At 33.7% G+C, this 12,879-nt stretch overlaps 3 protein-coding genes across 3 annotated transcripts in view; 1 reads left to right on the plus strand and 2 right to left on the minus strand.

Annotated features, from left to right (window-relative positions):
* The window catches only part of LOC144973465 (uncharacterized), a 48,244-nt gene extending 35,967 nt beyond the window's left edge, over nucleotides 1-12,277 (plus strand). The window contains 14 exon segments of the mRNA XM_078915938.1: nucleotides 1,584-1,701; nucleotides 2,022-2,102; nucleotides 2,714-2,823; nucleotides 3,479-3,592; nucleotides 4,792-4,845; nucleotides 4,847-4,954; nucleotides 5,468-5,596; nucleotides 7,226-7,356; nucleotides 7,659-7,796; nucleotides 8,431-8,495; nucleotides 8,498-8,553; nucleotides 9,639-9,735; nucleotides 10,264-10,374; nucleotides 11,036-12,277. Coding sequence (XP_078772064.1) covers nucleotides 1,584-1,701; nucleotides 2,022-2,102; nucleotides 2,714-2,823; nucleotides 3,479-3,592; nucleotides 4,792-4,845; nucleotides 4,847-4,954; nucleotides 5,468-5,596; nucleotides 7,226-7,356; nucleotides 7,659-7,796; nucleotides 8,431-8,495; nucleotides 8,498-8,553; nucleotides 9,639-9,735; nucleotides 10,264-10,374; nucleotides 11,036-11,103 — 1,380 coding nt within the window. The 3' untranslated portion in view covers nucleotides 11,104-12,277.
* Nucleotides 1-12,879, minus strand: part of LOC144973468 (core histone macro-H2A.1-like) — a 592,749-nt gene that overhangs the window by 452,715 nt on the left and 127,155 nt on the right. The gene's annotated exons all lie outside the window — the stretch shown is intronic.
* Nucleotides 12,440-12,879, minus strand: part of LOC144973998 (uncharacterized) — a 7,486-nt gene continuing 7,046 nt past the window's right edge. The window contains exon 6 of the mRNA XM_078916887.1: nucleotides 12,440-12,462. Coding sequence (XP_078773013.1) covers nucleotides 12,440-12,462 — 23 coding nt within the window. The remainder of the gene's footprint in view (nucleotides 12,463-12,879) is intronic.

The following is a 12,879-nucleotide window of genomic DNA, read 5'->3' on the forward strand; positions in this document are numbered from 1 at the left end:
GGCCACCGAGCAGTAAATGAGTAGCTGGCTCTATTAGATCTGGTGGAAAGTACTTTGCGATAGACTATCGTCCTATCTAAAGGGTACCAAACAATTGCTGCTGTCCGTTTCATGTTATAGAAATAAGGATAAATTCCAGCTCCATGGGCTCTGAAGGACTACTTTTTTTTAGACATTTTTGAATTTCAGTCACCATCAATTTGTAATGAATTTTTTTAAAAATGGTGTATGATGTATACAGATCAATAACAATCCCATCTTGCCTCATGCCGCAACAAAGCACCTATTCAACAAGAAACAATCACAGCAGGAAATTTACAAAACCACAGACAGACACTGATGCATACAAGTTCAGCTTCTTTCCTCGGACCATTGAGGACTGGAACAAATTACCAAACACAATGATCAACAGCTTATCCTTTTAGAGAGACACGGTGTTCTTAATTTTACATGATTTAGAACCGTAAATAACTTTTGCATAATGGACAGAAATGTCCCATGCATCTAAAATATTGACAATTGGATTGGATTGGATGTGGATTGGCATGCACTTATTTGCAGGTCTTATAACTGAACGCAATTATGGGCTCTATTTAACATTGTTTTAATGGACAATAATTTGCATCGGTTTGAGAGTATTTTCATTACAACAATGAGCCCATCAGCCCATGAGTTATCAGACCTTCAGACCTTCAGATAGTATATGTATGGATCCAGCAGTCCTTTTTACATTCTTCCCTGTTACTTCTGTTACTTTTACAAGAGGTGATTAATTAAAAATTTATATATCAAGGTGTAAAACTAAATTTAAACAAAATTCTATAGTTCATTGTATTGTTAACATTTAAAATGGCATTAGATTTGAAACATGTCACATGTATAAAACTTTGAAAGGGTTCATTGTCCTAGTTAGCCTTTTAGAAGGTAAAAATAAGGTAAGATAAAAAAGATTCTATTTTTAAAAAAAACAAAATCATTACAGTTGACATCAATGTAAATCAAACGTATAAATCTTTTGACATTAATAAAAACCCAAAACAATCAATCAAAATAATCCAGCTTACAATCATTGAGCCTTAGTTGCCTCGTGCAGTTTGTTTTTGAGGGTTTTATGGAGCTTGCGGCACATTTAGGTCATATCAGCACCAGTAAAAAAGGAGGAATATGGGATAGTCAAAAAATTCTAGAATTACAATTAAAACACCCAAGAAAAAGTAAGACAAAGGGGGATGGTTCAAATAGGGAACATATCTAGATTCCAAGAGCTCACTATCAGTGTACTTAGTTTGAAATCACATAAAAGTTTTATTCAGACACAAGCGTAGGTCCCCTCTAAGAGGAATACACTCAAATGTTTACAAATCATGATATTAAAAACAAAAATACAAGGTAGTATAATAGAAAAAGATTTACAAATAAAAAAAAAAAAATAATCTCTCACAAATATAACTATACATTTAACTAGATAAATGGGGATAGAAGGAGAAGAAACACGCAGTTATTTTTGGCAATCCATTACTTGTCTTTATTCTTCATTCTATTTATCTCTACCACGATCCATCCTCATTATTTGTTCCTGATAGGCTGGTGTAAATTCTGATGGGAAAATCCAAGCAATTGATATGGATTTTTACATGGACGCTGGATGCAATGCCACTGCTGCATGGGAACTGTTCCTTCACTGGCTTTACATGGACCTTGGTGAGTTAATGATGAGATGTTAAGGAAAGCTTGATAATAATAATAATAATAATGATGATAACAATATTGATAAATAATGATAATGATAATAATAATAATGATGATCATAATATTGATAAATAATGAGGATGATGATAATAATAATAATAATAATAATAATGATGATGATGATGATGATGATGATGTAAAACTTTATTTTCCAGTCTGAAACATTGTGTGTGTGTCTTGAATTCAAAATAATACATTGATTACATAATATATACAAAGTAAAAAGGGATAACCCATAGTAATACCCTTCTCCATTTTGCCTTTTTCCCCAGGTTATTACGTTCCTCATTGGCATGTTAGACTTCACCTTATGATGACTAATAAGCAGCGCATGTCGGCTGTCAGAGCTCCAGGTAAAAGAAACAATAGCAAGAAACTTTGAAAAGTAATTAACATAAATGAATATAACAACCTCAGGAATGAACAAAATACCAAACACAGAATGTTTCGGGCTCAAAACCCTTCTTCAGCCACAAAAAAAAACCGCAATAAAAACATAGATTCATTACTAAAAAAACAGATCCTCTTTGTTGAAAAGGACATACGAAATATTTAGCCGTTGATTCGTTTTTTTAGTAATGTATTTATGTTTTTGTTGTTGGCTGAAGAAGGGTTTTGAAGCAGAAAGTCTTCAGGTCTCCAGGTCATCTGTATCTGTACAGGTTACTTCAGCCAATCTCACTGATGAGTGTTATACCGAAGGTGTCCTGTATTCTCCGAAAATATTTTTGTAAAAAAAAAAATAAAAAGAAGAGAGAAGAGAAGACAGACAGAGACAGACAGACAAGAAAAGGAAAAGGAGACAGACAAGAAAAAAAGAGAGGGGGGAGCGGAGGGAGAGGGGAGAGAGAGAGAAAGAGAGACCAGGAGTACAAGTGATTGGAGAGCAGAAGATTGTTCTATATTTGTTAAATAACATTTATAGATAGACTTACTCCATGTGTCTGTCCTTCTACTTGTCCAGGTGCTGCTCCAGCCGGTTTGATGGTTGAGACTATTGTGGAGCATGCGGCCAAAGCTGTCAACATGCACCCCATTGTCTTCAAAGAGATCAATCTTATTAGAAAAGACCAGGTAACTAATCAATTACTGTGTTAGACAACTAAATCTTCGTATTTATTTAATCATTTCAATCAATTTCGAATGGAAGAGACTTCATTTTTGGCATCGACCAACCTAAGGGAGATGTAAAATACCTAGAGAATAAGAAGCTCGCATCTTTTTAGCCGAAATATTTAACCATATTTAAAGGATGCCATTGTAGTCTATAGTAATCTTTTCATCTCCTGATCATTACTCTGTTCTTCGTTTTACGTTTCCTTTTGAAATTTTCTTTTTTAATGTTATGCTTTGTTTTATTTGTTTGTTGTTTGTTGGTTTTATAAGGGGGAGGAGGGTTTATGTTTTGTGGGGTTTTTTTTTTTTTTTTGGGGGGGGGGGGGGATAAGAATAGAGCGAGGAATCAGAAGTACGATAAAGTCATAGAATTCCCTCCCTGATAACCTGAGAAATTCTGACTGTTGTGGGAAATTTACTTGTCAATTAGAAAACATTTCTACCATAGTCATACAGAGCCATAACCTAACACCATCCCACTCCACACAAATGTGTCTATCTTCAATGTTGAAGTTGCAAAAATTTAGTTTACATTGGATTGGATTGGAAATTCTTTTATTTTCTTTCTTGTATTTAAAATACTTCTATCATTATTTGTATTATTTCCCTTTAGGTTGATTTCCATGGCTATGATATGAAAGACTGCCAATTGGAAGAATGTTGGCACCGCCTGAAGGCGATGGCAGAGGTGGAAAGGAGGATGGAACAAGTTGCCATCTTTAATCAGGTCGGTAAGATTTTTCTACTTGTTTATTATTTGATCTTTCACCCAGTCAGATTTACTTTAGATTTAAGTCTAATGTCATCATGAAACAATCCGGCATGGAATATTAGCAATTAGCGACTAGAATGAAAAGATAGGTTGGCCGAATTCCTTATAAATCCTTAAACACAGAGATTAATTTGGAACTTTCATATGTCCAAAGGTGCTGGTTTTTTATGCTTGATTAAAAAAATAATTCCTAATGGCCTAAAATTGTATCATGCTCTTTAGTTAAACAAATTTTATCACAAATTTCTCTTTAGCATATCCACTAGAACTAGAATAGATATTTTGTTCATCAACCTTACAATGAACTAATCTAAACTAACAAAAGGAGATTTTATAATTAGGTAAATGAGTCAACTTTAAGTCAGATTGATTTCCATTGAGTGATGCAAGTCATGTTGCATTTCTCTTCTATGGCCGCGGCACAGTGGTATTATCTTAGCTTCATACTGTGACTTTGCCTTAGCTCCTTTGCAGAGCTGCCTGACACAATTATTCCAGTTTTCCCTAGGATAGACCCTAAATAAAACCATCTCCTATGGGAATGAATGAAAAAGACATTTTTTGTTCACTTGTGAAAGAAAATTATTGATAGAGTAAAAGCGAACAGGAAATCTCATCATGTATGTGTTGCTTATGACTGGCTATTACAGAATGTTCATTGATTGACTGATTTGATTTACTATGTAGTCAATCATAACTTAATTTGACGCCTTTCAAGGGTTTAATCCCATTTAAGCTACATTACAGCTCAATCGTAATATGCTTACCAATCTACTATTATTGGCGTGACATTTTGGATAAGACCATTCTTAGTTATCAAAAAAAAGGAAAGAATTAATAGAAAGAAAAGGCAAATGGAAAACTTATTTTCAAATTTTCAATGTTTTTAAAATTTTATCTTGGAAAGTCTTTTCAATATTTAAGGGGCTAAAATTTACTTTCCTCGAGATTTAAATTTATTTATTTGCTTCCGTACCTCTCCTCCTTCCAGTCATCCTGTACCCCCCTCGCCTCCCCCCCCCCCCCCCCCCCCAACCCCACCCAACACAACCAAACCATTTTCCTTATGTTTTGATAACATTCAAGACAGCTTTTCCCATTAAATGCTTTAATTGAATCAGAGTTTACATTATTCATTTGTTGTTGTTTTCAAGGAAAACCTTTGGAAGAAACGGGGCATCACAATGACTGTACTCAAATATGGCATAGTCAAGTTTTGGGGCCACCCAGGGGGCCCATGTGTCCATCTATGCCAGAGACGGAACTGTCTTTGTCACACAGTCTGGCGTGGAGATGGGCCAAGGTCTATACACTAAGGTGACTACATTTCTTTTATCTTTTTCTATTTTCTTTTCTTTGTTTTTGTTTGGCTTTTTTAAAAAAATAAAAATCCGAGGAATGGTGATAATCTAATATAGTTCAATTTTAAAATTTCAAGTTGACTTTTCTGTTTTGGAAATATTAAAAGTAAATCACAATTTTTGACCAAATTTGTGGTCGTAAAAAAAACTCTGGATATGATACACTATAATCCATTCATTTTAATATTTTTAAAAACTATGTCATGTTAGTCCAGGGCGTGTTTCTTTCTTTGTTATTACCTCAACAGGACTTTAATACAGTCTCATGCCAATTACTCGGGTTGCACAGGTATTAAGAGCTCAACCGTTGGAACAAATTTTTTTCTATATTATCGTATAAAGTTCAATTAGGCTTATCTGGCTATTCAGACATCCAGTCATTTTGATCAGGTTGGAGCAACCATATATCTAGCTTTACTGTTAGTAAAAATATATGGTTTTAGTTCATTATATTTGTAATTAAATACAGGTTGCTCAAGCTGTGGCCCACGCTCTTGGGATTCCCATGGACTACATCAAGGTCAGACCCAATCAAAATGGCATCATTCCAAACCCTAATCCGTCAGGGGGCAGCACTTCAAGTGAGACGGCTGCACAAGTAAGGCCTATTGTGCATTGAAGACCATTCAATCCAAAAATTATTTAAACTTAAAGATTCAATATAAAGCAATCAGTAAGTAAGTCAATACTAAATCTTATGTAATTGTCCTTTGTGGTCAATTTAAAGTTAAATTGAACACACATCACAGTCTTTATTTTGTAATACTAATTATGGTTTATAATGCACCTTATCTCTCTCTCTCTCTCTCTCTCTCTCTCTCTCTCTCTCTCTCTCTCTCTCTCTCTCTCTCTCTCTCTCTCTCTCTCTCTCTCTCTCTCTCTCTCTCTCTCTCTCTCTCTCTCTCTCTCTCTCTCTCTGTCTCTCCACCCTTACCCTCCTTTTCTTTCATCTCCAATAATTAATATGCATGATTTGCTATTTTTCATGGTCAGTTATTAAGTTGTTAAGGAAACGCTAGGGAAGTGAAACTAGTATTGTTTTGACTCTTTGTTAAATTTCACCATTAGTACCCCTGCTGAAAATGTTAGGAGCTCCAGAGACCAGCGATCACATCGTCCTCCACTGTCGAGTTACTAAACTTTCAGGTGGATATAAAACAGTTCTTAGGATGGAGGAAGACTTCCGAAGCTGGGTTGCCGAAATGAATTTTGAGGTGTAGCCATACGCTACTACTACTACTACTACTACATTAGTACTAAAGGTCATATATCATTTCTATCTATTAACTATATCAACACTCATATAACTTTAATCTCTAATAACATCACTAATCCTAAATTCAAACTACTAACTAAAACTATCATATCTCAAGTACCAATTATCTTCACTATTTTGTAACTCCATTTAATATTTACTTAGTATCTATTTTTTTACTTCTATTTATTAAACTATACTGATTAATTCTAATGCAATACTAACACTATTCTTACATAATATACTTATATAGATATCTTAAACATGCCTTTCTTACTACTAAAATACTACTATATACTACTATCTACTATACTATACTACTATACTACTATACTACTACTACTATACTACTAACTACTACTTACTACTACTACTTACTACTACTATACTACTACTACTACTATACTACTATACTACTACTACTACTACTATATACTACTATACTACTACTACTACTACTACTACTACTACTACTATCTACTACTACTACTACTACTACTATACTACTACTACTACTACTACTACTACTACTACTACTACTACTATACTACTATACTACTACTACTACTACTACTATTACTACTACTACTATACTACTACTACTACTACTACTATACTACTACTACTACTACTACTACTACTACTACTACTACTACTACTATACTACTACTACTACTACTACTACTACTACTACTACTACTACTTACTACTACTACTACTACTACTACTATACACTACTACTACTACTACTACTACTATACTACTACTACTACTACTACTACTACTACTACTACTACTACTACTACTACTACTACTACTACTACTACTACTACTACTATCTATACTACTACTACTACTACTACTACATACTACTACTACTACTACTATTCTTTTACTATACTACTACTACTATATACTCATATAGTACCAAAGGTCATTTGCCATTTCTATCTCATTAATATATCAAACCAGGCTGCCATTCAAGCTTGTAGGATTCTGAATGAACGGATGCAGCCAATCCGTGAGAAATTCCCAAATCTGAACTGGAAAGAACTATGTGCCAAGTGTGCAAGTAGCCAGATTGATCTTCAAGCTAAGTTTTTGTAAGTCTCCATTTTAAATTATTTTTTTTAGTATCTATTTTTTTTTCTTCATTTATTGGAAAAATACTAGGATTGTAAATTCATGGAATGGCAAAAGAAAAAAAACCCACCAAGAATATAGTTGGTATAAGATGAATTCTTAAACAGTGCCTTTTTGTCACCAAGTAAAATTATTAATGAATGTAATAGGTTTTCTATTTCAACTATGCATTATATTTTACGACGAAATATGTCTTGGAGATTTTTGTGCATGAAATGTCTTCTTTTTTTTCTTTTTTTTTTTTTGGATTCATTTTGTATAGGCAATTTCCTCCAGACGATGGCAATAAATTTTTCAGCTATTTCGTGTATGCTGCAGCAGTCTTTGAAACAGAAGTGGATATTCTGACTGGAGAATCACAGATACTCAGGGTGGATTTCCTAGGAGAATTTGGCGAGAGGTAAACAGTGGCTTCATATAAGTTCAACAAGCATGTATTTTATTTAGAATTTGAAATAAAATTACATTTTCATACATGCCGGATGCGATGGAGTTAAGAGACAGATGGATGGCAAGTTATTGTGTTTTATTTTAAAAAAATATAATTACATTATTTATTGTATAAGTCATGAGAGAGAGAAAAAATAAGCTTACAAAGATTGATTAGTAATTTTGGCTTAAATATCTCAGAATTTATTTTGTTTAGGAGATTTTAATAATTTTCAAGGCTTCTAAGCTGGGCAACAACTCAATGTTCATTAAGAGACAGACAAAACCCATTAGAGCAATCTGTCTTACATTATATTTTCTCTAATAATTGTGACTCACCATCTCAAATCAGTTATGTTTGGATGATTTAGATGTAGGTAATTGACTTTAAAAGCAAGGATACGAAACTTGGGCTAAATTCTTTTGTTTTATTGAGCGCAATGATTGTAGTGCCTACATTTTCATTGGAAGTGTCAAACCAGTCTTTCTGAGGACTGAATACATAATTTGTGCAATTGAAACAAAAAATTTATAGAACTACGAATTTTTCGTAGTAGTAAGCAGGTCTGTTATAGTCATAACTTTGTATGTTTTTATGTCCAAAGTTTGAATCCATCCATTGATATTGGCCAAATCGAGGGTGCCTTTGTTATTGGGCTGGGCTGCTATTTGTCGAGGACACCATCTTTGATGAAAAGACAGGAGCCATACTGAATGATGGAACATGGGTATGAAATACATATTTATGGTTCAGTTTCGGTTTGTTTGTTTTTTGTTTGTTTTTTTCTTCTTTTTAAATTTCTTTGTTAAAAAAATTAATTAAAGTTTTTATTGATTTATTCATATATTTGGTTGTTACTGCATCCCATTTCTCTTTTTGATTTTTTAGACTTTTTGATTTGATGGGCTTAATTAAAGCTAATTCACATTATCAATGGTAACATCGGAAATACTTTAAAATGTTTTATTTTATTTTCTTAAGTGTCACAAAACACTTGATGTGTATAAATATCTATCATCATGGCTTAACAGTATACCAGGTCTTCATCTTTTAACCTAGAGGTACACGTTTGACTCCCATCTGTCATGCTGTGTAGCCTTGAGCAAGTCACTTTGCCCTAGCATATGCAGCATCTTATAATGGTCTCACACTACATTGTTATGCTGATCTATTTAGGCAACGAAATCGTTGCTGCTCTTGTGCAAAGTCATGAACAGCCTTATCACAACACAGCGCATGAATAGATGCTCTGCACTATTAGGTTCTTGTCCACAGCATACACATGGGACAGGTGGAGAGTTCCCAGTGATGAAGTGTTGCTGCTGTTAAGCGGGTTCTTGAACTGAGTCGATTTGACACCACCCAGTGTCTCCTCTTGCTGGTACAGAAGCCTGGCATCTTCTCTTCTTTAACCAAAAAGCACCACGTCTGAGCTGTGGAGCTTTGAGCAAGTCACTTTGCCCTAGCACATGTGCCATTGTTCTTACAGCGTCCCCAGAGTCATTCTTACCACTTAAAAATAATTTCCCTCTCCTTTTAATTCTTCTTATATAAAACGATTGACTCAGTCAGACTGAGCAGGACATCATCATTATTATCATCATCATCATCGTCGTCATTATCATCATCATCATCATCATCATCATCACATGATTATCATTGTAAGCAAATCAGCAAAAGCAATATTAACAGCAAATAAGAAAGAAAAAAAAAGAGGGGGGGGGGGGGATAGCACCACCAACAATAGGGGTAGAAACAACAACAATGCCTCTGCTGACAATCAGGGTATATTATGTTGTGTCTCCCTGACAGGAGTACAAGCCACCGACAAGCAAAGACATTCCCATTGACTGGAGAATTCACCTCTTGCCAGACAAACCAAATCCACTCGGGTTTTTGAGTGCCAAAGGTAATTTCTAGAATTTAAAACCACAAGTATTATATGAAAAGGAATTCCACAATCTAGGCGCAGTCACTCTGAAGGATTTCTTGTGAAACAAAGACAGAGGGTACTTCAAATGGAGTCATCTTTGATGGTTATAACCTTGTAAAGCTTACTTTAAGCATGTTTGTACTCATTGAGAGACACAAGATAAATAAAAGCATTCAATGCAAAGCAAGCACTGGTGTAAGACACAAATCAGTTAAAGAACCAGATAACACTATTTTCAGATACCCATTTTGTGAATTTATATCTCAAATAGAAATATGGAAATATCCGCAGATAAAAATTAACTTGAAATTAGTAAATAAATTGAAATAAGAGAAAAATCGTCAACTTTTTAAAACTCCAATTAAAAAATTCCTTGGCAATTATTCAATTTAATTTATTAAAACGTGAAGATGTTTAGTAAACTTAAAGGCTTATTATTTTATTATGAACACAGAGCAATGACTCTAAAGAACTTTGTCTTAAAATTATTTTTTCTGTTTCCAGCTGTAGGTGAACCACCATTATGCATGTCTGTGGGAGCTTTATTGGCCAATAAGGCAGCTGTTCTGTCTGCACGTAAGGACTTGTTTGGGGCAGAAGACTTTATGGACACTGGTAAGAGGAAATGGAGATAGCTGTAGTAGATAGTGTTTATTGCATATGTGTTTGTGTATGTGTGTTAAGGAGAGACACAGAGAGAGAGGGGGGGGGGGGAGAGGGGAGATATAGGTAGATAGACAGATAGCTAGAAAAAGAGAGAGAGAAAGAGAGAGAGAGAGAGAGAGAGAGAGAGAGAGAGAGAGAGAGAGAGAGAGAGAGAGAGAGAGAGAGAGAGAGAGAGAGAGAGAGAGAGAGAGAGAGAGAGAGAGAGAAACAGAGATCTAGATAGAAATTTAAGATCAGAATTTCAGCTTGAGAAAAATAAAATGATAAATATCAGAGCATGAATCTTTCGAAAGAGATGCAAATCACTCTATTTCCAATCCTAAAGTTTTCACCATCGCCAAAAGTGACCTACCAGTTCAATACCTTGTTATTTCAAAATAAGCAATAAGTATTTTTCATCCATAAAGAAATTAGGTTTGCAAACAAGTAATTTAATTAAAAACAATTTGCAGTAGTGTCTGTTTTGTGTTTTTGTGTGTGTGTGGGGGGGGGGGGGGGGGAGATAGCGTTTTGGATGGATGTGATTTATGTAATATTTTATCTAAATATTCAATCTCTAAATAGAATATAATTATCTGGTATCATTCCATTCTCATTTTTTCATCATCAGTTGCACCTTACACCGTGGAGAAAGTTCAACAGAGTGTTGGATTGGATGTGGACCATCTATCTGTGTAACATCACTGATTCAAATGGAGTCATCTTAACCAAAACAAGAATGGATTAAACAGTAGATTTATACAAGGAGATGTTCAACGTTTGTCTTTTTATATGCAAAACTGCAGATCATAAAATCTCTAAGTCAAGATAAGCTGTGATGCTTAAGTCTTTCCTTTCTTATGATAGCCGCACTCTTAACTTCTGCGACATAAGAGAGAGTTCAAGAAAGAAAATTATGCTCAAATGTGCAACTAGTATATTATATCATCTATCTTGACTTTTGTCTAAGACAGCATAATTACCTTACTCGCTATTTAAACAAAGAGAGAATGGGTATTGATGTTTTGAAATCTCCTTTAGAAAATAACTTAAAAATTGATGGTGACCAACTTTATGAAATAACACCAGTTAATATCAATGTGCAGTGTTAGAAAAAAAAACCTACAACATAGTGGACTATTGATTTGATTTTGTTTTTTCTTTTGTTTCATCATTGCATCATAAAAATTACTTTTACCATATAATGTTCTTTGCTTTGATTTCATGTTTGGTGAAAATATTTCAACATTATTTACTTAACTATATAATTATATACTATAATCTTTTATTTTCCGGTTATTTTTGTGGATCGATTCAAAATATGAATCATGTCTTGTACGTAAACAGTTTTAGCTATACCAGACTGTGATATAAATAATGGCTTTTGTGATTTTTGAACAAGACGTCTTTAAGTGAAATCATAATTACATACAATTATTCGGTAATTTTTGTTTTAGTGGCAAAAATATATAAACCTACTCAGTATTAATTATGAGTAGTCAGCAATATTGTATTTAAGTATGTTATACCAATACATCAAAACTGTAAAGATATAATTGTTGTTTATATACGACTGATTAACATAGCTACATAGTATTTGACTATGTAGTATGCAGATTGAAGTGAAAAGTGAAAATAATTAATAAATTGAATGAAAACTTCTATTTAATTGACAAATGGTGTAGACGTTTGAGGTTTCCCCTTTATCAACAAAGCAGATATTGAAATGGTAATGGTTGATGTTTGTAACCATCCTCTTCCACATTCGTTCTAAGTATTTTATGTCTTAATATCATATATTTTGTCAACAAAGGGGAAACCCGAAATATCCACTTCTTTTATCCTTGTGAATTAAATTGAAACTATTATTAAACTTCTTTGTTTTTACTTTTTCGGACCTCGAGCAATAAAATTTAAATCAGTGTGTGTAGACTTGTCATAATATTTTGACATATTGTGTATTTTTTATATTGTATTGTGGATTTATACGAAGTGCACCTTATTCGTGTCAGTGCATTAGCGTACAAGAAGAATATTAACTGCCAGCTATCATCAGACCTGTAAATGCCGGAAAACAGAATAGTCATCGTCTTTTTAAACTCAAATCTGCTTTTTACACAAGTCTCAATGGCATGTAGGTCAGAAGAGAGATTGGCAAAATCTTCTGGCATTGTCAAATTAAGGCAAACGAAATTAAAATTTCAAAGGAAATGTCACTGGTAAATTCGCCAATCAAAAATCGACAGTAAAAATGTAAACAAAAGTCGTTTTCCTGTACTTTGACTTCATACTACCGCAGTTTCATTCATTACAATATCACAAGACAATACAATACCTAATAAGACCTAAATTAGGCCAATAGTGTGGCCTTTGCTGCCCTGTCACAGTGATAAAAAAAACTGATATGCATTAAGTAATATATAGTAAGATATAAAGTACAGGATATTAATTATGAAATAGACAGAAAGTTCTCAT

The sequence above is a fragment of the Berghia stephanieae genome, chromosome 5, assembly GCF_034508935.2.
Source record: "Berghia stephanieae isolate SIO BIC M18660-M18661 chromosome 5, UCSD_Bste_1.3, whole genome shotgun sequence".
Lineage (NCBI taxonomy): Eukaryota > Metazoa > Mollusca > Gastropoda > Nudibranchia > Aeolidiidae > Berghia > Berghia stephanieae.